Genomic DNA, 26498 nt, shown 5'->3' on the forward strand with positions numbered 1-26498 from the left:
AAAGCTTTTTAAATGAATCCCTTATTAAGGAGCCTGTATTCATGTGATTCTTTATAGAGCATCCTGATTTATATATATAAGTATTATAATCCATGTGCTTGTGCCAGTGTCGTTATAAATGCAATGCATTTTTAAACTGAGTTTTAAGGATATGCTGAAAAAGTATACCTTCTTAGGATACACAGATTTTTATCCGTTATGACTGGGCATATGGTTTTAAATTTTTTTCAAATTCTTCCTTGACTTTTAAAACTTTGTAAAGTATAGCTCCTGCAATATTAAAGGTCTGGGAGACTGTTGGTAGTATTTATTTTATATTCCCATTTGTTTTTTACTAGTGTTAAATATGATTAGCCTTCTCCAGTGGCACTAAATTTTTGTCCTTCTAGGCTCCGCCATTTTGGAATAGTTTTGCTGAGTGTTGCGAAGTTTGATGACTAGGTCGGTTTGACCCATAATGTCGTTTCCAAGACAACATAAAGGTCAGTGTCTTACACTTACCTGGTTGTCAGATATTTTGATTAAACAAAGGCTCTCCAAGTGAGGTTTCCACATAATCCACCTTTACAGTTGCAGCTGATGGATAGTCAGGAGAACATTTTCTTGGTGTAGAAAGAATAGTTTGCAGCTTAACAACATCAATGACAGGCTGGAATGATCTTGTAACACAAAAGAACTATATTAGAAAGGGCAAAGCAGGCTTGTTTTTCTTAGGAGACTGTGCTTCTTTAATGTAGATAGTTATATCCTTTACATACAGTAACTCTGTGCTGGCCAGTGCAATTTTCTGTGATGTGGTAGGCTGGTAACATTTCTTCAAGAAAGATCCACTGGATTAACAGTCTAATTAAAAAGGCAGCCTCAATTAAGGGTTGCTCTCTGGACTCTCAGGATGTAGTAATGAAGGAGAGAATGAAAATAAAACCATTATGAGTGCATTTATGAACAATTCTGTGCATCCTCTCTTTGACACACTAGCACTGAGTACTTCTAGCTAATGAAGTGTGTCAGGAAGTTCTTCTGTCCAAAACTTTTATACTCCCATTTATATGGCTTTATAATGTTTCACTGTGAATGTGGCTATTCTTTTTATCTTTGGGTAAGTCAGAAGTTGCCCAGTCTTCTAAGTAATTCCGGTGGGTGTTGGAGTGGGGAGGCTATTTGTTCTGTTATTCATTTATTAAGATTTTGCTAAAGGATAAATTTCATTCTTGGAACACATAAATTGCTGTCTGCCTGTCTAATCAACGTAAATCTGCAACAGCTCCAATTTGGATCCAGCCGTGAAGTACCACTGATGAATTCACTAGACAAAGCCGTGTTTGGCAAATAAAGCTAATGTATTACTGCAATGTAAAATATATATATATATATATATATATACAGTATATATATATATATTTGGGCAAAGCTTAACTTTGGGCAAATTAGTCAAATACACTTTAGTTCATAGGTTATAAAGTAATATCTGTCAAAGAGCACTTTAATTTGCAATCAGTTCTTGACTTTACTTGTCAAATGTTTATATGTCCTTTATTTATGTATTTACATTCTGTAGTTTAGCCAGCCTGAAATTCTAGATTTTTGTTAGTTCAACAATGTCATTAAAATGGATAAAATGTATTTTGTGACTGGACACTGCTTAAACTTAATAATTTCTATAAGTTCAACTATATTTCTTGTTTGTTGAGTACATCTGAAAATGTTATACAACTGGTTTCCTTAATATTTTTTAAATTGCTTACATATACCCATCATAGCGCTGACAACAAATGTTAAGAAAGTTAAAAGCAGTTAAAGACATCCAACTGATTGTTGCTGTTATTCTAATTATCTTATCAAAGAAAAAAATATGAATGTAAAAATCTTAGTAACTTTAATCTCTTGGCTTTTCCTTTTCTTATGCATAATTACATGGAAGAAGTGAAACTGCCATAAATGTACATTTACATTCTTTTATCTTGTACCGGAGTATATGTACAAGATTTCAATTTGTGGAATCTAAAGTGTCATCTGTACATAGAGAAAAGGACAAGGGGAAATTACATTTGCCTAAAATGGCCCTTTCTGCTCAAGCATCAATGACTAAATTGTGCAGTTTGTACTTCCATAGCCTATTATACCTACACTGTGCCACAACACATTGCTAGAAATGCTGAATATAATTGCTTCTTAAGATGGCTCAATATTATAATGAATTGCTTCTCAAGGTAATTTTTCATAATTGGCTCAATTTACTTTTTTTGAAGTTGAATGTTTTTACAGTGTAAACAACACCTGACTGCTGTATTCCACCTTATCAGACTGAAAATGAACACCCTTTTCCTTTTGGCCTTCATATCTGTACAGTAATACAAGGCATCTTGAGTGAGCCTGAATTTTTCATTTATAACCATTAATGATACCTGCCATTATGGCTGCTGAAAAGAACTGAGCATGTTCATCCAAGATATTTTTGTCAGCATTTGCAGGGCAATCTGAGACCTCAGCATCTATTAGCCCCCCCACTGTTAGCACCAAAACTTATGCACAGTACATAAATGCAAAATGATGAATGGATTCTGCATTCTAACAAATTCTACAAGCACACCATTCATCAATAAGTCAAGAAAGAAAGAACACAGTACTGTAGAATTAAACAAAGCAAAAGCATGGCAGGTTTGTTTTTACCTGAAAATGATCAAAGCTCACATTTGCAGTCTAGGTATGAAAATTTTTAAAAATAATTCAAACCCAATTCATCAGTTCAGGATCACATGTAAATAAACATTTAACTTTTCATAAGCATAATTTTATTCTGCATGTCTTAAATAAATTTGTTTTGTGAAACTATTTAGATAGATAGAAAGAGATAGATAGATAGATACTTTATTAATCCCAAGGGGAAATTCACATTTTTACAAAACCATTGATAAATCTTTCTAAAAATAGCATTATTACACTTAAGCATGGAAACATCTCAGATATTTACATCTTAGGATCAGACTGAGTTGCTCAGAGTTCATAATTACTATTTCTGCTTGCTGCACATGTACTCACAGAAACTACAATGTTCTCAAACCTGAATGATCTAATTCATGCATATTCCAGCAGCATCAAGCAGGCAGCAGGCATTAGAGATTGTGCCAGTCTTTTGCATGGCCCACACACACAAAGAGGACAAATATAGAAACACCTATTAAGCCAAAACAGTGGAGAAAACCAATGTGGGAAGAGAAAAAAAAAACCACAGAGACACAGGATGAATGTGGAAGCTCCACAGGTATGTGACCCTAGCACATCAAAAAGACAGCGTCACTATTACTCTACTGTGCCGTGCTTTCTTACAGTAATCATTTTTATTTTATTTTTTGCCACGCTGAAATCTTATTTGTCCTTGAAAAAGCAAAAATTAACTAAAATGTAAATGATTTGTACATGGTGGGTGCATACAGTAACATCAGGAAAAATTCAAAAATTCAATTAAACTTTTTTTGTCTGTTAAGACAACTTTGTACATCTGAGAAATAGCTTTAAAGCCTCAGGCGAAGAAATATGATAGTTCTTCTTGTTCCTTGCTGCTCATTGGCTGCTTGTTCATATTTATATTTTCTGTTGTTGGTGGCTGCGACCGGTACACTAGTCTTCTTCCGACCTATGGAAATAAACGCAATTGTTTGGATCTAAAAAAGTGGAAAATGTGTTGCATAGACTAAAAAGAAATTTAAATAAAACAAATTAAGGTTTCTCTGCCTATTATACTCACAATGGAGTAATATGCTTTTGCAATTTTCCTTTATCAACAAACACCTTTTTATAGTGAAACACCAGCCCCTAATGCCACTTCAGAATTGAACAACAGTGCAATTGTTTACAGATGTGTTTTACAAATGAAGCAAAAGCAGTTTACAAATGTGTAAATGATTTGCCTAATACTACAGAAAATCAGATGAGGAAATTGTATTTGCAGTCATGTGGTATAGCAAACACACCACACTGTCAGTATTTAAAAATACTTTACAGTTTAAAAAATTATGACCAATTAATTTAAATGCATTTTATGATACAGACCATTCGCTTTTCATTTTGTGCTGCTGCTTTTTCCATCTGCAGTTTCTCATTTAGTTCTTTTGCTAATCTGATATTTTCCTCTTGTATTCTTGAAGAAATTGAAAAGTACAGTTTAAAAAATAAACACACTGGTGGAAAACAAAATTAATAACGGCAATTACCGACTGAATCGTCTTTAGTTTTATCAGTGTCTTAAAGTTTGCAAATGCCTCTATTTCATTTAACAATCATTTTTACATGAGTCTCTAACTAAAACTATATGTCAATGTGACGACTTCTCTAAACAAAACATTGCACTTTTTAAAACCAATTAATATTAACTAAAAGTCGCTATCATCCCATGCTGGTAAACCATAATTATAATAATAATGTCTGCAATTACCTTAGATTAATTTCCTTTCGATGAATTTTTCGAGCATATTTCACTTTATTATAGGGCAGTGTTTCCACAGTGTCTAGCAACTCATTTAGTCTGTCTTCTAGGCTTGCTAACAGCTGCTGTGTACTGCTGTCTGCGTCAATTCCACCAATGCAAGCCTGGCGCACCTCTTTTACTTTTAAATGCAAGATGTTAAGCATTTTTTCCTATCAGGCAAAAATAAGTTTTGCTTATTCAACACAAGAGTATCTGTTTATAACCTTTTTATGCATTATATAATATTCTGGTTGTTAGCAGTGTGCTGGGGGTAAATCATCTGCTCAACAAAGCACTCTGAATTTGGCTTCAGTCTTGGAGAATCCATGACTTTATCAATGATGAGTCTAGTGAGAAGTCAAGCAAAATGACACCTTTTATTAGCTAGCTAAAAAGATTACAATATCCCTTCTTCAGGTGAGATGTAATGACGATTAATGATGATAAAGATGATTACATCTCGCCTGAATCGCAAAAAAAGTAAAAAAAAAACACACACACACACACAGAGGACTCTCTATCAAAAACTGCTTTAAGTTGAATGAGAAGGTTTTTATTCTAAAGCTAGAGACGACATTTTAGAGCAACTACATGATTAATGTTTCATTTAATCAAATTAGATGGGTGGAGGTGGAAGTGAGCAGAACATGGAAGAAGGGTCTGGGGCAAAACCTGACAAAAAGAACTCTCATTTATTGGCCTTATGCTAGAGGAAACAATATTTGCACCTATATTGCTTATGGATCATCAGTGTTTTAGAAACGTCTTGCATTATAATATTATTGCCTATATATTACAGCTAGTATATTAGAATTGTAGTCATCTGAGGTAAAAATGGGTCAAATAATGGAAGAATTTTGGAGTGGCAACCTGGCCCTCACCGTTTACTCTCAGTTCTTACAAACAAAACCATGCCACCATTAATGGCTCTGTCAGTGGGTCAATAAATACAGAGCTCTTTTGCTCCGGTAGTCTCTCTATCAACTGATGCCTCCTTCCATGTGGTTGACCTTTTTAAGTCCAGGGACTGGAATGGGAGTCAATGTTCCTCACTGGGCAGTTTATTGGCACTGTGGAGGAAGACAATGACGGGTCAGTTAATGGCAGCAATCCCTCTCGGCCTGGGGTGGTATCACATAAATGGGAAGAGCGTAGATGGTGATCCTCAGGCGTGCATGTGTGACAGAATAGTATACTGTTAATTTTACTTTGAATCCTCATTTATTTTTACTAGACAAATAAAAAGGCACATTTTAACTTATTAGTCAAGCATTAAGAAGAGAAATAATTTAAGAAAATGCAATGGAAATTACTTGTTTTTCTGCATTGTATTCACTATTGGAAAAAAACTCCAGTTTCAGCTCCAAGTCTGTAGCTTTTTCTGTTTCACTTGTAATGGTTGCTTTCAGTTTATCCCTCTTCTTCTTTAGTGCATAAATTTCATCATTGCTGATAGAGACAAATAGAGAACATATTTAAGGGATTTTATTTTGTGCTTGAAACAACGAGAATACTTATTTACAACTAAACCCCTAAAAGAAATTCCGAATTTTAATTCAATTTTAAGTCTTTAATTTTCTTTGAAAAACCAAATGCAAAATGTAGACGTACAAACTTTTATGTCTGAGCTGAAGAATCTTGAGCTTCCAAGCTTTATCTTCCTGATTATTGTGAATATATGAAATAATATCATCTTCAATTTCTATTAAAATATTCAATAGCTGCTTTGGATCTGTAAAGTATAATTCAGGTTCCTGCCAATTGAGAGTTATACACATATTATGTGACGCTCATATAAAATACAATAAGATAAAATAAGGCTAATAACAAATGTTGCATTTTATTCCTATATCTGCACAAGTTTTTCTCTAAATGGTCTTGCTTTCTATACACCCCAAATGTTAGGTTAATTAGTAATTAAAAACTGGTCCTTTATGGGTGTGTGTGAGTAAGCTTGCGATAGAATGGCGCACTTTCTTGCCTTGTGCTTCCTAATGCTGCTGGTTAGGCTCCAATCTCTAACAGCCTTGAAATGGATACAGCAGGTGTGAGAAAATTTTGTAAATTGCCCATGCCCTCATAAAATTTCCTTATTATGGTTTGAAATGCCCTGTACTCTTAAAAATAATGGTTCTTTACTGGGTTTTGTTTTTCCTCATATAACTATTGCTTGATAAAGAATCCTTTCATTCTGAGAAGGGTTCTTTGCATATAAAGCTGTTTTTTGTACTTTGATAAACTTCCTAATGTATTGTGGAAGCTGGCCCGGACACAGACAGGTAGACATGTTTAAAGCACCGCCACACGTTTATTATACAACTAATATTTACAAGTGAAACACACACAACCTCAAAACTCCCCCAAGTCCAGGCCTTCTCAATGATGCCTCTCTCTCTTCAGGACGCCTCCTTTCCTCTCCTCCCGAGCTCCGTCATCCTCCGCTCCCGACTCAAGACAACGAATGGAGGGAGGCGGCCCCTTTTATCCCTACCCAGATGTGCTCCAGGTGCACTCCCAAGTGTGGCGGAGGTACCGGGTGTGGCAGAAGTGCTGAGGGCCAGGGCACCTCAGGCATTGGGGCGCCCCCTGGCGGTGACCAAGGGCCCATATAGGGTTGAGCTTCTAAGCTCTTTTCCCGTGGTCCCCAAAGCCACCAGGGCAGTCGCCCCCTCGTGGTCTGGAGGAGGTGCAAGCCCTCCTCCGGTCCTCCTGGGTGTCCCGGCTGGGTACCACCCCCTGCCACTCACCACAGTATATATAAAAGAACTGAAATATTTAATGTATAGACATGTATAGCAGGACACTAATAGATTAAGAGAACCTGGATTGGGCCTTTGTTATTATATGCAGAAAAAGTCTTTTTAAAATTATGACCCATTGGTATTTCACAAATCTGTTACCATTGTGGACGCTGGCCCGGGCACAGACAGATGGACATCGTTGTTGCACCCAAAAAACTGTTTATTTACAACTATTTACAAATTACGTGCACCATAAACCCCAGTGCCTCCAGCACCGATTCCCCCAATTTCCAGGCCTCTCAGTCTCTGTGCCTCTCTCCTGGCCACCTCCAGTCCTTTCTCCAGCTCCGTCCTCTTCCACCCGACTTCCGCTAATGACTGGAGGGAGGCGGCCCCTTAAATAGAAATCCGGATGGGCTCCAGCTGCTTCCCGGCATTCCTCCGTAGTCATGCCCCAGTGTGGCGGAAGTGCCGGCTGCGCACCCGGAAGCCGTCCGGGTGTCCCCGGTCGTCTTCCCCCCAGCACTTCCTGGTGTGGTGGAAGTGCTGGGCTCCCAGGATATTCAGGCACTGGGGCGCCACCTGGCGGTGGCCACAGGTCCCTACAGGGCTGGGCTTCCAAGCCCTTTACCCGAGGCCCCCAACATAACCAGGGCGGACGCCCCCTCGTGGTCTGGAGGAGGCACAAGCCCTCCTCCGGTCCTCCTGGGCGTCCCGGCCGGGTACCACAGTGCCCCACCGCTAGCGAAGACACGTGGGTCCGAGCGACACTCCCCGAAAGGGCAGCACGTTCCCAGAGAGGGTCCTACTATGTCCCCAGGGTCCAACACAGCACCCTGGGACATCTCATTTCGGCACCCCCTCCAACGCCGACGCGCCCCTCTGGTCTGCGCCGCTCTCGCCCCCTCCCGCGGAGCGGCCCATTCCAGGAGGGCAGGTTCCACACGGTGTCGGCCCCAGCGCTCGTCGGGGCTTCGGTCCTGTGGAAAGAGAAAAGGGAGGGCCAGAAGCGCTGCCAGGACACTCACCCCGCGCATCCAGTCGGTCTCTGTACCGGCAGTGCTCACCGCCCCTACCGACAGCCCGCGACTTGCCTGGTTGGCTCCTCCGTCGCAGGTTCCATGCCTGTCCTCTTGATGTCAGCGGGACCGGCTGGGTACCACACCATTTATTCATAGTTATTTATTGCATGGAGCTTGTTATGAATCTAAATAAATAAAAGTTCTTTCTGAAAGCTTCTTATGGATGGGACTTTTGGGATAAAAACTACCATAATAGTTCCACTATGGCATTTCTGCCAAAAACCATTCTGACCCCTTTATTTTTAAAAGTGTATCTCATTTTGTTTTATTCTTATAACATCTATACACCCATTTTCTTAACCTGCATTTTCCATTAGAGGATTATAAGATACCATGTCCTATCCCAGTCAATGACTGGTCACAGTCATGAAAATATCTGTATTTCAGGCCTTGGATCAATCAACATGTGTGTCTTTGGGATAACGGAGGTAACTACTGAAAACTATTGGGTGACATGTTGGGATAAAAGGTCTACAGTGTAACAATATGACAACATGTAACTCTTAATATAACAAACCTTTTTATCCATTTTACATTCATTTTCTGAACCTCTTATTAAAACATGAGGCATTTATGGTGTTTTGTATTATGCTAGATTATAATTAGCTAACACATTAAAAAAAGGAAAAGGATCAAAAAATAAAAAAGGGCCAAAATCATTGTTAAAAACAGGCAAAGTTCAAAGCCAGAATAGTGCAAATATGTGAGTGAAGCTCAGAGACAAAACATGCACAAACTCCTGTTTCCCTAAAATTATTTGAAAAAACTAAAGCTACGAGAAAAGTTTTATCACAATAAAATATTCAAAATTCTGGTCCCAGAAGTTGTACACAATCATCTTTTTTAGTGATGACTTTGACTTCCAGCCGTTACAAGGTGGCTATGGTACCTTGTTGCTCTGAACAGTATGGCTGAGGCCATCAGAAAACACAAAAATGACAGAAAAGGCAATAGAAAAGCAACAACAACAACATTTATTTATATAGCATATTTTCATACAAACAATATATCTCAAAATGCTTTACAAGAAGTCAAAGAGAAAGCACCAAGAAAAGAAAAACATAAGATTAGGCAAGAATGTTAATGAATAAGTAACAAAGATAAAACAAATAAAAACATTGATATAAAACTAGTAGAAGAGTAGTGACCTCATATAAAATATCATGCAATAAATGACAATTTAAAAATACTGGCATATGTTAAAGGAATGTGTGAATACAAAATTACTGCAGAATAATTCTGAAGCCTCAAAAAATCCTAATTCATATCAAATTGGAGCTGAAGCTTATCTCAGCAGAAATTAATAAAAACTAATAAGTGCCTTCAACATCACAAGAGTAAACATAAGCATTCATCCACATTTACTCATACCAGGTCCATTTAGAGTAGAAATTCAACCTAACCTCCATGCCTATAGGGTATTGTAGCAAAACGTGTGAATAATTATAACATACAGAAATAACACAACAAGATTCCAAAAACCTATATAACACTAAAATGAACATTGTCAATTCATTAAAAAAGAGTGGAAATCAAACCTCATCATAGTCTAGAAAATCAGATTCTTCTATAAAATGATCTGTGATCTCCCTAGTAGAAGAAAAAAATAAGACAGTTTTTGGCAGTTAAATGAGTTCAGTTATTGGTACCACAACATGAGTTTTATCTGAAACTATACAATTCTGACAAATTAACAAGCTATTTAACATAGAAAATGCCATTATCAAAGCACAGAACTGTACTATATATGTAGCTTATGTTACTTGAAAATAGGGTGAAATGTGGCTATAATTATACCAAAACATTTACTGACCTTGTGCAGCTCATGTTTTCTTCAGGAGACATCAATTCAGGTAACATGATGTTCGCTGTTTTATTTGGGATAGACTTTTCAGCTAAATGAATGGTAACAGAGTAAAAATACAAAAGGATTGAAACTTAAGCAATATCTCATCTCTAATGCATGCAATAATGAAAATGTAAGAGCTGCTCAAAATATCTGCTGTTGTGTTACTTTGGTGTTATTAAAACTATAACAAAAATGAAAGAGAATATTTTGAAGTTTAGAGGGTTTATTTGTGTCTTGACCACTATGAGAATACAAAAACAAATTATCCATTCTAACAATAAATCTAACTTAAATTGATCTAGTTCAAGTTGAATGTTTGATCATGGTAGGATTTTTTATTCTCATCCATCCATCTTCCCAACCCACTTTATCCTATCTCATATTCTTGTAATTTTCATATTTTTGTTTATTTTATAATTAATTTCTTTATTAATTTACAACAAAAAAATATAGGCTTTAATAAAAATATGGGTAAGTATGGGTAAATGGCAAATACAGTATCATTTAAGACTTTTTTTAAATCATAAAGCCACTATAACAGCAAAGTAAAATCTTAGCCTAATCACACCTTCCCTGCCTATGTATCAGATATGCTTGATAAAGTAAGCTTTTACCCTTAAGTATATAAAAATACTAAGAAACTAGCTGGAAAAAAGTCTCGCTTGGTTTGATGTTGTATCTTTTCTACTAAGCACAGACATCAATATAAAAAAATTCTGCGCACACCTACCTTGTAAAGCTGTCGGGGCTGATTCTGCTAGGGACACATTTTCTCCATTCTGTTTCCCAGTGTATTGCTGTTTTGCTTCCTTTCTTAGCATTTCTTTTCTTTCCTGTTCCTCTTTCCACACTGGTGGAGAGGCATTCATCAAAAACAATTTATACTGCAGATATGTATTTAGTGTTTCTTTGTTTTTCATGATGGTCCTGAAAAAAAAAAAACAAGTTTACAGTCTTTTAAAATGTCCCCATGAGTCTTTTATAACAAAATTCCCCTCTGGCTAATGATCATCATTTTTATCTCTGTTACCAATGAGATGATCTCTTAACGGAGACCAGCACCTGGGTGACCATTCTACCAAATGTCTCTCTGTCATTTACTGAAAAATGCTTAAAGAAGCCTTCTATGACCTATCAGCATCAATAGATAACATCAATGTAAAGGTACATGTGTCAACTATCAGAAAAAACATTTTCCCTAGGAGCTTGCTGGGCCATGTTGATAGGACACAAGCAGTATTTTGTTCAAATGTGAATTCATTTCAGAGGCCTAATTCCAACAATGCAAAATAAAGGCAAAAATAAGGTGCCATATTAGACAAAGACACTGATTAAATACGTAAAATGTCTGAGACATATTGATCTATCATGAAAATCCCAGTGAATCAAGACAAGGCAAACAAAACACAAATACTGCTTTTCCACAATCAGCTTACCAAATTGTTAATGACAGGCCATTTCCTATTTTGAAAGGAAGCTTTTAAAAATTGGGTTTGTTCACCTAAAACAGTACTTTTTTTTCCAGTAACTTTATAATTTTCCAAATCTTACAGGTTTTTTTCTTTAACAATTTATTCAATAAAAAGTCAGACTTCAATAACAATAGCATATATGATATAGATGAAGTGTGGGTTCAGAATAATTTAAGGCTCGTGTTTCAATTTTTAAGTAGCTTAAGCAGCATTGGATCTATTTTGAAAGCTTCCTGAAGCTGGTCCTTTAATTTTACGGTCTGGAAACACATCAACAAAACCAGCATGACACTGCATCAACTAAATTGTATCAGTTCTGCCACCCCTCAGAATTTAATCAAAAGATCTGGTTTCTGGAGTGTGGGGGAAAGAATTGGATCAATTAATATTAGTTAATCAATGAATTTTTAAGAAGCATCAGGATGATTTCAGAAGTTATCTGGACAGCTTAGCCATTAGCTAAACAAAGGAGTTTGTTGGACTTATGTTCTTTTCATTTTCTTATGAATTAGTTATCTGCTTTGCCTTTGGCAATACAGTGATCCCCCGATATATCGAAGATTTTTCTGTGGAACATATCTAATTTTCTATCGCGGAAATCTGTGGTTTTATAGTGATCGTTTTTTAAGGGTTTTTGACAACTTTTTACGTGGAAATAAGCATTTTTCTATGCTAAACTATTAATAACAACAATGTATTAATGTAATTATAACATATATATACCTGTACTGTATATAAATAAAAATGGGGTAAAAATTCAATAAGTACGTCCTTACCTGTTGTGTACAATTCATAACAAAGCATACACTTTTTATTTGTCACTACGCGTGCTAGACAAGAGTTTGTTAGAACAATACATATTACAATTCATAATAACTATAACATAACTGGAAATATTGACTAAAATGCGTTACAGTACCCAGATGATTTCTTACAAGGCCCGTTATTGGCTGAAAGCGGAGACTCAACCAGTCAGAGCGGGATTTTCATTCTCATGGGTTCTGATTGGCTGCTGCTAACGTGGTGTAATCTCACAAGAACAGCAAGCATGGGTCCCCAACGCATCTCAGTTCTCTGCGTATTGCATACCTTGCTTGTGGTCCGATTGTTGTGAACAAACGTTTTGTGAACATTTCATTTTTTTTAAGCCCTACGATGATTCCCAAGCATCCTGCATCTTCTAAGCCTTCTGGTAGTAGTGAGCCTAAAAGCCAGAGAAAGACCTTGACCCTTCAAGAGAAGGTAAAACTCCTGGATATTACAAGTTTACATGTGTTTAAAGCTTGTGGGAGGGATATTATAAGGCTTAAACTATAAAAGAATGCTTATTTATATGGTCTTTCTATATCGCAGATTTTCACCTATCACTGATGGGTCTGGAACGTAACTTCCGTGATAGGCAGGGAATCACTGTACCAGTAATTAATGAGACATTTCAGTTAGAAAAAAGTGTGACTCTTACTGGTTTTCTGTTGTGATACACTATCCTCTCAAGAATAAAGGTGCTGAGATTTCCTTCTTGAAGTAATGTTTCTTTTCCCTGACTGAGTTCAGTCACTGGCATAGACCCAGATTTTGGAAGACTTTGTCTTAGAACTAGTGACCATTATTTTCCAGCATGTCCAGATTGGTTACAAAAGTCCAATTCTAAAGAGAATAGGTTTTGTGACCGAGAGAAACCAAAAAGATATGCTCAACTAGATTTTTAATGGAATGTGTAGCTCCTGCTGATTTGGATCAGAGTCTACTTAAAGATACAAGATATTGGTTGTTCAAATTTATCCATCAGAGTAAAAAAATCAATTTACAGTTACAAGCTTACAATTAATATCCTTTCAGATACCTATTGTTCTGAAAAAGTCTGCAGACATATGTATCAAAGCAAGCTGTCAGGGTAGTCAAAGGTCTGCTTGTAATGAAAACTGACTACTAATGACAAGTATAAACTGCATAGTAAATAAGTCACATTTATATGAGTAATATAAATTTGATTTACTTACTAATCTGCTTAGACTTGTCAATAGTAATAAAAGTCTACAGACATGGCAGCTGACCTAATGTTTACTAATGGCAGTGGTGTCAAACTTAACCAATCCAATAAGTGTTCTTCGGGAAAATTTTCTTTTCAGTAAAAAAGGTGTTCTTTGAGCAGAAAGGTCTTGGTTTAAGGGAGCAATTGTTGTTTGGATTGGATCTGTCAGTTTTTATCTTTTGTGCACTTTAATGATGTTTGCTTAAAATTTGCTTCAGAATATTTGGCAATGTAAATCCAATTTTATATAAATGAAACAAGGAACTCTACATAAATCTCAGGCTATGAAGGACTGAACCAATCATATAGCTTCTTAACATTGTCAATGCAAGTAAAGAATAAGAAAAAGTAGGATTAAAATAACCATGGCTTATAGTGAGTAAGACTACTTTCATAGGGTGAGGACAGAGGAATATTGGCCAGCCTGGAATCATTATCAGACCATCAGTAACATGTTAACAAATCCAAATGGCTGGGTGATAACTGAAAAATGTCCAAGCCAAATGTAAAACTTTTAATAAATTGAAAAAATGAATATTAGGAAAATGCGCCTCTTAAAACTTACTTTACATAGAATACCTTTAAATACCTTTGTGAGTCAAAAAAATAGATTTATGTGTGAGTTTTCTATATACACTAATTACTGAGAAACTCAAAGACAACATGAAAAGAGTCTATCTGCTTCCTGTGTACTAGTCAATTAAATACTGTACTTACAATTATTGGGCAAGCATTTCTAATTTGAGATCACTTTAGGTGCCACTAAAACTCCCCAGCCTCATGGTGCTAAAGTAACTTTGCTCCAAACTACTGTACATTGGTCTAAAACATGTAATCACTCTTTTCTTGCAGAACACTGTGAATTCATTTATAGCATGTAACACATACAATATGAGAAAATGAATGAACAAATAAAAATACTTCTCATACATGTACTGTCCCAACTAAGACACATACTCTCCAGTTGTCGCTATTTCAGCCATGACCCGTCTAATTTCTGCTGTTTTCTCAAATTTAAGTTCTGTTTCATGCTTTGCTCTAAAATAAAAAAAAAATATTTTTTTAATGTATTATTTTATATAAAGTAGTCAGTCAGTCAGTCATTATCCAACCTGCTAATTCCCAACACAGGGTCACGGGGCTCTGCTGGAGCCAATCCCAGCCAACACAGGGCGCAAGGCAGGAACAAATTCCCGGGTAGGGCGACAGGGCATACACACACACACACACACACACACCATGCAAACACTAGGGACAAAGTAGATTGTTTCAAATTTTGGTCTTTTCATAACTGCTTTTTAGTTGTACTCTTAATTGACTAGATACTCATAGAATTGTCAGTCAGCCAGTCATTATTCACCCTGCTATATCCTATCACAGGGTCAAGGGGGTCTGCTGGAGCCAATCCCAGCCAACACAGGGCACAAGGCAGGAACAAATCCCCGGGCAGGGTGCCAACCCACCGCAGGGCACACACACACACCCACCCACACAGTTCTACTCTTAATTGACTAGATACTCATATAATTGTCATATTCTTTAAATAATCAACATAATCAATCATTTTTCTTTGTTAGTGCTTGAACTACTATCACCACCACCTGATCATAGCACTGTACAGCCACCTCTTGTGCCTGAATGAAAGCTGATACACTAACTTCCCATTAGACCCATTGCAAACTTTGCCCAGGTAATGCTAGGTTTATCCAATTTTTGGGCTCTACCCATTATTCTTTTCTAATTTTAATTTACCTTTATTTGTAACTATTTTTGACATCTTGTAAAGCTACATCCAGTGTATGAAAATACTGTATGTTACAGAAATAAATGTTGTTGTTGTTACAGTATTTAACATCAGCAAAAACCTAATGATATGAGGGGCTGTATTTATATGTATTAAAACTATTCACAAAACCGCAATACTATTTTCTTACAGGTTACTGTAAAGCTCCAGAAAGGAATATTGCTGAAGATCTCTTATTCAATTCATTTATATTTATTTTCATAAATCAGTGACATTTTCAAAAAAAGAAACAAATAGAATTGTTGTGATAGAAGTTTTTAACCCTGCACATTTCATTTTATGTATTTGTTCATTCACAATTTATTTTTAATTATGTTCTTTATTTTTGCACTGCCATTTTGTTTCTTGCAGGAACTGCCTTTTTGTCTGGGTTCTGTCTAGCAACAGCACTACTGCCAGGCTTGTGTCCTGAAAGTCATGTGATATATGACATCATCATTATGCCTCATCTATATAAGATGGCATTCCAATACTTCCAAGATGCTGGACTATCTGGAATAACTGTGGCAGCTTTAGTTATTCAAAAGAAAATTTAGGGTATTAAAACTTTGTATGTTTTATTTATTTTCCAAGATCCAGCTTCTGTAGCTGAGGATCGGACCGCCAAGGTCCCCCTCCTTTGGCCACCACCCAATTCACATTGTACCCGACTTCCTTGGCCCCTCTACAGGTGGTGAGCCCATGGGAAGGGGGACCCACGTTGCCTCTTCGGGCTGTGCCCGGCCGAGGCCCATGGGTGCAGGCCTGGCCACCAGGCGCTCGCCATCAAGCCCCACCTCCAGGCCTGGCTCCAGAAGGGGGCCCCGGTGACCCCCAGGCGAGGGAAAGCATTGTCCAAGGTTTTTGTTCTTCATACGAGGTTTGGTTGAACCACTCTTTGTCTCATCCCTCATCTAGGACCAGTTTGGCTTGGGTGACCCTACCAGGGGCATAAAGCCCCGGACAACAGAGCTCCTAAGATCATTGGGACACGCAAACCCCTCCACCACGATAAGGTGGTGGTTCGAGGAGGAGCCTCGAACATCGAGAGGCTTGGGCATCTGAACAGGATGCTTCCTGGATGCCTCCCTGGCAAGGTGTTCCGGGCACGTCCAACTGGGAGGAAGCCCAGGGGAAGACTCAGGACACGCTGAAAGGACTATGTCTCCCGGCTGGCCTGGGAATGCTTCGGGATTCCCCCGGAAGAGCTGGAAGAAGTGGCCGGGGAGAGGGAAGTCTGGGCATCTCTGCTCAAGCTGCTGCCCCCGCAACCCGAACTTGGATAAGCGGAAGAGGATGGATGGATTTATTTATTTATTTTTATTTTTTTACAAAGTTTTGGTTTGTGTATGTGTCTTCATTCTATTGATTCATACAACCTTATGGCTAAAAGCCTTGCTTGTTTAAAGCCATGATCTTTTTATTCCTTTTCTGTATTTTCTGCCATTGTAATCTTGGAAACTGTTGTAAGTCAAAATTATTTGTACTTAACAAATGTATTGCCAATTAAGCATTTTCTCATTGGTTTTTCCCAAGCAGATCACCAATTAAAACATTTTTACATAGTTTTATTATGTTAAATAACAGACATTTTTACTGTCAAATCTGTCTGTACATGAACCTTCAATTCAGATTTGGCTTGCCACAAACATGCAACACTAAGTACACAGCAGTACGTGATAGTAGGGACAGTGAAAAAAGGCACTGATATTATGTAGCACTCATGTATTGTGGCTGATAGCCCATGTAAAAGCTATATATTTAATTTAGTGCCTCTGGTAAGCTAGTGTTTTTGGATTTTGGAATTTTCATATTTGTTTCTTTTACAAAAGATATTTTTAGATGATTGCTCTAATAAAGATATTAATATTTCCCTTACCTGTTTATCATCCTTTTAACCTCTGGATTAGTTGTGCAGCTTTACAGATGCATACTTTAGAGTTTCCATATGTAATAAGACCCTAGTAGCTGCTTTAAAGGTTTGGTTTCTGTATTGGTCAAGCCAGCTTCAGAATATCACACAGACCCAATGGCAGTCTCCAAGGATATAGTCAGCCAGTGTTAGTGTGACATCCATCTAAGTGGTTAAAACACTTGACTTAAAACTGCAGCGTTGCATTTAGCTAACTTTGCAGTTAAATACCAGAGCAAGGAATGTTGTACATATTTTGTGCATCAACACAAAGACATGAATTTGGAGCTTTAGAATATAAAACATATATATGGTTTCCAGTTATAAACAGTATAAGCAATAAACAAACACTAATTTGGCTCACACTTCTTACATATTAACTGATTCCACAAAGGTTTCCAAAGTTGCCTGTAGGAGTTTTTCAAAAGCATTGTCTTCATTTTTCAGGTGCTTTTCAACAAGACTTAGGTGGCTCTTTTCTTTTAACGATATTTCTTCCATTCTTTTCATTTCTGCATTTATCCCGTTAACCAAATGCTGTGAGAATACAAAGACTTTTCTTGTCATAGCACGATAATCTACCACTAAAGTCTCATACAGGTAATGCAATCTTGTGGCTAATTGTAAACCATATTAGTCAAATCAAGACACTTAACCATGCAGAGCAGTGGTTCCCACACTCAATCCTGGAGACCCACCGTGGCTGCAGGTTTGTGTTCCAACCAAATTCACAGTTGGTCATAATAATTGATAACAACTGATCTCATTTAATTAGCTAGTGTTTTTCACTCTTCACTTATTTTGCATTCAGAAAAATACAAAACTATGGTTTTTACATTTATAAGACATTTAGAAATATTTTTATTTTTTTCCAAAGCTATAAATGCTTTAACTCTCTTTTGTTGTTTTCCTATTATTTTCCCTTTTTCCTGTGCAGTTTACTCTCTTTTCGTTTAACCCTAATAGTGACAATTAACTAGCATAGCAGACACCCTGGATCATGAAAGCAGCAATGAGTTCAGTGTCAGACTCGCTAATCGCTAATTAGTAAATAATCAGTTAAATAACCAGAACACCTGGAAAAGCAGAACGAAAATTAGGTTGAAAATACTGTTAATGATTAAAAAAAAACTACAGTACATATTCCCCATAACTGCTTATTACATTTTAATAAAAATGTACGAAACTTAGTTTGCAATTTCTACATTGACTCCAAAACACAGAAACTAATTAGGCCATGAGTCCAATGAAAAATGGAAGTTGGTTGGAACAAAAACCTGCAGCCACAGTGGGTCCCCAAGACCAAGTTTGGGAACCACTGTAGGAGAGCTTTAGGAGTAGGTACTGTATGTAATATATAGGCTGCTTTACATCAGTGTGAAGAAGTGTAAATAAAAAAGGTACAGCAGTTGTAGAGACCATTAGCACTGTATTTTTTAACAGTATATAATATTGATCAAATTAAACTGCCAAATAGAAAATGGAAAACTATAACTTTTGAAATGAATTATTATGCATAAAAAACAGAACAAAATAACTCCAAAAGTATTCAATCCATATGATACACAAATAAGCTCTTGAAAAAGAATCTCTCATACTTTATTGAATAGAATGTATAGTAATAAATTAAGCGATTTTCTAATAAATAATGTTAAATACACCTGTCTCTCCATTGCAGGGTGTTAAATTCCTTAAGAAAGATGGTCTCACAAATACAAAACAATTGTTAAAACAATCAGAGTAATGTTAGGTGGTAAAGGCCACTTTAAAGAAACTGATCAAATATGTCACAATGTGATACTGTCTAGATTAAGGTGACAATCAAGGGTATGTATCCATTCAGAAAAGGAACTGGTCAATAAGGCCATCAAGAGGTGAGTGTGGGAGACAGTAGCTGCATAACAGAACAATGGTGGGTTGTCTAACATACGTAACAAGGGAGAGTGAATGATACTACTGAGAAAAGCGCACATCATATAATGACTACACTTTAACACATGGCACTTTGGAAATTCTGAGCCAACATAGACATTAGAAGCAAAAATTAGTTGTTCAGCCTCAATGTTGTTTACTGTGTTAAGTAAAAGTATGCAATACAAATTACCCTGATTGTGCAATCACTGCGATAAAACATCATGTTTTCTCTTTGAAAACAAAACAAAATGGATGCTGAAAGCACAGACAAAGACTGCTTGAGTTTAAAAGAGACCAGAGGAATGTTTTTTCAGACATACTACCTAATTCACCCTCGAATGGTTTTATAAAACGTCAGTCAATTATATCATGGACCTCAGTATAACGCAGGATGTGTGCTAACGACTGGATATTACTGTTCATTAATATTCACCATCAGTTTTACAAAAAAAAAAGAATCATAAGTTACAGTGCCCAGGTGTGCTTCCATTGTTTTTCACTAATCATTAATGCAGCATCAGCTTATTAATTATATACTATTGTTAAATGTATATGTTTCTTTCTACCTTGATATAATAAAAAAAAATTGTAGGTTAACAAGAAATATTCACATAAATGTTATAAAATTCCATGTAGCATAATAAAAACATGAAATTTTGCTAAGCTATGGTAACCAGTGAGAAGAACTGAAAAACATTTTTTCCAAGTGAGCATTTTTCTTTATTTTATCTTAAGATACAGCAGCGTGCAAAAGTACTCAATCCTCTTGAAACTGTTGAAGAGTTTGAATGTCCCATTAGGCATGCCTAGATCCATAATCCATCAGAAAGTGGAAGATTCATCACAGCACCCAGATTCTTACTGGAACAGGCCATCCCTCAAAACTAAAAATCAGAGCAAGATGTCACTGGTGAGAAAGGCTACTAAAAATCCAACTGACACTCTCAGAAGGCTGAAATGCTCTTTGGGTGAAACTGGAATGAAGGTGCATGGGTCCACCATTTCAAGAGCTCTCCATAAAACAGGCCTATTCAGGAGGATAGCAAGAAAGAAGCCATTCCTTAAAAAGGTCCACATGAATGTACGTATGGCATTTGCTACAAAGCATTAGAAAGACCCAATTAAGATGTTGGAGAAGGTTTTATGGTCAGGTGGGGCCAAAATGAAAAGTTTTGGCCAGAATGTAAAGATGTACAGGTGCCGGTCATAAAATTAGAATATCATGACAAAGTTGATTTATTTCAGTAATTCCATTCAAAAAGTGAAACTTGTATATTAGATTTATTCATTACACACAGATTGATGTATTTCAAATGTTTATTTCTTTTAATTTTGATGATTATAACTGACAACTAATGAAAGTCCCAAATTCAGTATCTCGGAAAATTAGAATATTGTGAAAAGGTTCAATATTGAAGACACCTGGTGCCACACTCTAATTAGCTAATTAACTCAAAACACCTGCAAAACCCTTTAAATGGTCTCTCAGTCTAGTTCTGTAGGCTACACAATCATGGGGAAGACTGCTGACTTGACAGTTGTCCAAAAGACAACCATTGACACCTTGCACAAGGAGGGCAAGACACAAAAGGTCATTGCTAAAGAGGCTGGTTGCTCACAGAGCTCTGTGTTCAAGCACATTAATAGAGAGGCGAAGGGAAGGTCAAGATGTGGTAGAAAAAAGTGTACAAGCAATAGGGATAACCACACCCTGGAGAGGATTGTGAAACAAAACCCATTCAAAACTGTGGGGGAGATTCACAAAGAGTGGACTGCAGCTGGAGTCAGTGCTTAAAGAACCACCACACAGACGTATGTAAGACATGAGTTTCAGCTGTCGCATTCCTTGTGTCAAGCCACTCTTGAACAAGAGACAGCGTCAGAAGCGTCTTGCCTGGGCTAAAGACAAAACTGCTGCTGAGTGGTCCAAAGTTATGTTCTCTGATGAAAGTAAATTTTGCATTTCCTTTGGAAATCAAGGTCCCAGAGTCTGGAGGAAGAGAGGAGAGGCACAGAATCCACGTTGCTTGAGGTCCAGTGTAAAGTTTCCACAGTCAGTGATGGTTTGGGGTGCCATGTCATCTGCTGGTGTTGGTCCATTGTGTTTTCTGAGGTCCAAGGTCAATGCAGCCATCTACCAGGAAGTTTTAGAGCACTTCATGCTTCCTGCTGCTGACGAACTTTATGGAGATGAAGATTTCATTTTCCAACAGGACCTGGCACCTGCACACAGTGCCAAAACTACCAGTACCTGGTTTAAGGACCATGGTATCCCTGTTCTTGATTGGCCAGCAAACTCACCTGACCTTAACACCATAGAAAATCTATGGGGTATTGTGAAGAGGAAGATGCAATATGCCAGACCCAACAATTCAGAAGAGCTGAAGACCACTATCAGAGCAACATGGGCTCTCATAACACCTGAGCAGTGCCACAGACTGATCGACTCCATGCCACGTCGCATTGCTGCAGTAATCCAGGGCAAAGGAGCCCCAACTAAATATTAAGTGCTGTACATGCTCATACTTTTCATGTTCATACCTTTCAGTTGGCCAACATTTCTAAAAATCCTTTTTTTGCATTGGTCTTAATTCATATTCTAATTTTCCGAGATACTGAATTTGGGACTTTCATTAGCTGTCAGTTATAATCATCAAAACTAAAAGAAATAAACATTTGAAATACATCAGTCTGTGTGTAATGAATGAATCTAGTATACAAGTTTCACTTTTTGAATGGAATTACTGAAATAAATCAACTTTGTCATGATATTCTAATTTTATGACCGGCACCTGTATCTGTGGAGTAAAACTAAAATTCGCATGCCTCAAGACGCACCATACCAACTGTGAAATATGGTGGTGGCAACATCGTGTTATGGGGATGATTTTCATGTGTTGGGACTGGGAATCTTGTCAGACAATGAGTAGAAACGAATACCACACTTTATTGCAGGAGAACTTGTTCCAGTCTGCAACGAACCAAGAGCTCAGGAGAAGATTCATCTTTCAACATGACAATGACCCTAAGCATAAGGCCAAAGTGCCACTGGAATTACTTAAAAACAGAAAGGGGAATGTTTTGGAATGGTCAAGTCAAAGCCCCAATCTTAGCCCTGTCAAGAATCTGTGGCACTATTTGAAAAGTGTTGTCCAGAGGTGTTATCCTAGATGATCTCTATAAATTCTGCTCACCCTTACAATGTGAAAAACAGGTACATATACTTGTCCCAAAAGAATTAAGGCTGTTATTGAAGCAAAAGGGTTCTTGACAAAGTATAAATGTGCAGGGCTTGAAAACTTATGAAAACACTAATCATTTCTCACTTAGGGAATAATAAAGACTTTCACACTGAAAAGAGTAAAATATGTATGCATAAATATAACGTAAAATTTAAAGCTTACAACATAAGCCTCATATTTTCTAAAAATTTAATGAAAGGCCAAATGAATTGGTTATGTTTTATAAAAGTTCTTCACCTACTGAAGAACTGAGCACAAAATAAAGTGAAATTTTACCCGAAGGTGGTAGGACTCCCTCTGACAGTGCAAGTACTCCCGTATGTTCATGTTCTTGTACTGAAAACCTATTAAAGAATGAGAAAATGCATTCCATAAATTAATGTTATTTTGCCATATGAATTTTAAAAGTGAATTCCATAAATTACTGCTATTTTACCACAAATGTATTTTAAAAAATTCCAACTCTTCAATTTTTACAAACAATAGATTGCAAAATTTTTTTTACGTTTTAAGTTATATATAAGCACTAAGTTTAATAAACATAAGAGCTACAATGTTCTCCACATAAACCATACCAAACTTTACAAAACATACACTTCTAAATGTTTTAATTTACCATTCTTTATGCAGCTTTTACAGCTTTTATTTCACTTTGTGGAATGTCACTAACCTTTAGTATTAATTAGCTGATCTTGGGCTGTTTCTTCTTCACAAATACTACACTCCAAAGGCTTCCTGTAGGGTGCAGCATGAGCTCGTAATCTTGATAAAAATGTGCTTTTAAGCTCAGCAGGTAGACTTTTATAAAACATCATTTCCTACATGACACCAATGCCGATATGAAAAGAGAAATAATGATTTTTGTAATTTTGTTTTCTTTCGATTAAGAAACATATTACAAAATTAAAGTATTACAATTGTGAATGATAACGAGGTATTCTTGTAGCTTCCTTGAATTGATAAAAAAAGAATTCCAAGGAGGCTAAAATATCATAAAAATATTCCTAGACATATAACAGGAAGAGAACATTGAATGGAAAAAGCCAGTAACGTAAGTAAAGCAAGGTTGACTTAGATAGATAGATAGATAGATAGATAGATAGATAGATAGATAGATAGATAGATAGATAGATAGATAGATAGATAGATAGATAGATAGATAGATAGATAGATAGATAGATAGATAGATAGATAGATAGATAGATAGATAGATAGATAGATAGATAGATAGGATACTCCTTGGCTCTGTAACTGATTTAGGAACAAAAAGAACAACATTTCTTCTTACTTTCTGCTCTTGTTTTGCCTGTTCTTCTCTGTACTGCATAATTTTTTGATCCAAGGGCATGACAAATGGATTTCTATTACCCTTTTCATTGTGATCTAGGTAATACAAAAATCAAAGTAATATATTTAAAACAAGTAATAGCTTAATTTTAAACTTTAAAATAATTTAAGGATATTTTTAAAAACATAAGTATAGTGGTATAAAACTGACACATAGACAAAACTGCATATTACAGGAACAAATATTTTATAGAATTTTATTTTAATGTAATACACAGTAAAATATGCTTCAGTCTTTACTTACTATGCTTCTGTGTTTTAAATGGCTTTGAAGAGATAAATGCTGTATTTTTTGCTATTCTTACCCATTTGTTTAACTTGCATGTATACTGTATACACATAGAAAGTTTGTACTGGGAAAGACACTTTACTTAAAGTCGAAGACTGTCTGAAAAAGTTTTAAAAGGTCAAATGGTGATAAATCCTGAGACAAACACCATAAAACATAAATTAAAGGCCAGGCAAACTTTCTATGTCAATTTCAACCAGACTGGACCATTTATAGAAAGAAGCAGAATATTTCACTCCATCACGTGTAACATCACTGGCGCTATATTACTTTCATTTACTTATTTGTCCGACACCTTTAACCATGGCTACTCACAACTATGGAGGTACAAGTGGTTGTTACATTTGTGCCTCAGATGTTAGAAATTTGGCGCTGTAGCGGTTTGTTTTTTTTCCTCCAAAAAATATGTATTTATTACCTAGAAAAAAATCTTGGACAAGAAAAATCACCCTTTTTTGAAGATTTGCATATTGTTATTTATATAGAATTAAATGTTTTTTTTTTTTTTTGGTTTTTTTTTTCAAACTTTGAGCATTATACCCAAACGACAAATTAAAATTTGAGTGGAATGTTGACATTGCACATCAGACATGTTGGCTTACAAGAACCATTGGTTGTAATTAAAGTCCGTTATGTAGACTCAATCTTAAAAATGATACCAAAATCTTATCTTAATATATCAGCCCCAAAAGCAACAGCAAAAGAGATATAGTCTGGGTTGGATCAAGACTCTAAGATGTCCCTGGGCATGAGCACACCATAAGGTTTAAGAGGTTCTGCATTTCGATCCCCAAAGGAAATGACTTTGTGTTTCTTCTTTTAAGACTGGCTGCAAAAACGTCTGTGGAAGGAAGATAAACTAGTCGAGCTGTGTCCAGAAAACCAACTACTATATGATAGTTCTTCCGAGAAATATTATGATTGGGTCTTCAAAAAAAAAGTAATTCTTCACAAAGTTAAATTGCAATACTTTAGCTAACTGCTTCATGGCAATGAATTTTAAAATTTCTGTAATCCTGCTATCAGCACACTGCTCACATCTGATAGTCGGCTGACCAAAACATCCTCCGAGAGCAACTTCTCCCAAACATCCAAGAACAGTTTGATGATGAACAAGGCCTTTTCCAGCATGATGGAGCACCATGCCATAAGGCAAAAGTTATAACTAAATGGCTCAGGGAACAAAACATCAAAATTTTGGGGCCAAGGCAATGGAAACACCCAAGACTTTAAAGCCATTGAGAACTTGTGGTCAATCCTCAAGGGGTGGATAAAAACCCACAAATTCTGACAAACTCTAAGCATTGATTATGCAAGAATGGGCTGGTGTCAGTCAGGATTTGGCCCGGAAGTTGATTGACAGCATGCCAGGGTGAATTGTAGAGATCTTGAAAAAATATTGACTCTTTGTATAAACTTAATGTAATTGGCAATAAAAGCCTTTGAAACATATGAAATGTTTGTAATTATACTTCTGTGTATCATAGAAACATCTGATAAGAAGATCTAAAAACACTGAAGCAGCAAACTGTGAAAACCAATATTTGTCATTCTCAACACTTTTGTCCATGACTATAGTGTAACAGAACTGACATGTTACTTCAGCATGAAGAAGAGTCTCCAACAGAATGAACTAGAGTTCCATCAAGCAAACTAACAAGTAATTACAGTAACTGCAAGTAATTACAGTACCCCTTATTCTAACTAATAACAATACAGTGTTCAAATATTCTGTGTAATTTACAATTTTTATAATATTAATATTGTAAAACAAAAGAAACCATAATACAGCTATTGGTAGTGCTATTTCCCTTCCAGACGTCACTTTATAAGAGTATGCTGTTCACTAGTTAAGATGCTACTCCAAAAAGCCATCACATGAGGCTATAGATCATTCCAGTCAAACTGATTACCATTACAAAATATTGTATTGTGGTCAACATTTGATTCATTCATTCTCAAACCAATATGATAAACGGCTGTGTGAGTCTTTTGAATATCAAGTAGGCTACAAATCTCCTAAAAAAGTGTAGATTTAAAATTTCTTCTTTGATCAGTATGAATAATACGCAGAGTTTTAAACTTATAAATTGTCCAAAAAAAAAAAGCCTAAGCCTCAGTGCTTGCTTGCTGATTAGGATGAAGAATGGCTTCTTCCCAGGAATAATATAGTCTGAAAGGGGTAATGGGCTCATACAATCATTTGCTACTCTTTCCAATGGACTAATAACTTTAGAAATTTATAATGAGTCCCAGACCATGGGTACACTGCTTTTATTTCTAGAATACTCCTTAAATTTTTTCCACCAGTTTAACATAGTGTTCTTTCAGATCAATAGAACCGAGACCTCAACCTCCTTAACAGTTTCT

General features: G+C 36.4%; 1 protein-coding gene across 1 annotated transcript in view; it reads right to left on the reverse strand.

Annotated features, from left to right (window-relative positions):
* Positions 1-2924: 2924 nt before the first annotated feature.
* LOC120534565 (cilia- and flagella-associated protein 100-like) overlaps positions 2925-26498 on the reverse strand; it is a 33432-nt gene continuing 9858 nt past the window's right edge. The window contains exons 3-15 of the mRNA XM_039762159.1: positions 23781-23875; positions 23163-23310; positions 22769-22836; positions 17710-17873; positions 14599-14679; positions 10868-11064; positions 10102-10183; positions 9827-9878; positions 6077-6219; positions 5779-5914; positions 4433-4635; positions 4051-4138; positions 2925-3634 (exon numbers count right to left, since the gene is read on the reverse strand). Of these exons, the coding sequence (XP_039618093.1) occupies positions 3521-3634; positions 4051-4138; positions 4433-4635; positions 5779-5914; positions 6077-6219; positions 9827-9878; positions 10102-10183; positions 10868-11064; positions 14599-14679; positions 17710-17873; positions 22769-22836; positions 23163-23310; positions 23781-23875 (1571 nt within the window). The 3' untranslated portion in view covers positions 2925-3520. The remainder of the gene's footprint in view (positions 3635-4050; positions 4139-4432; positions 4636-5778; positions 5915-6076; positions 6220-9826; positions 9879-10101; positions 10184-10867; positions 11065-14598; positions 14680-17709; positions 17874-22768; positions 22837-23162; positions 23311-23780; positions 23876-26498) is intronic.

Source organism: Polypterus senegalus, chromosome 8, assembly GCF_016835505.1.
Source record: "Polypterus senegalus isolate Bchr_013 chromosome 8, ASM1683550v1, whole genome shotgun sequence".
Classification (NCBI taxonomy): Eukaryota; Metazoa; Chordata; class Cladistia; order Polypteriformes; family Polypteridae; genus Polypterus; species Polypterus senegalus.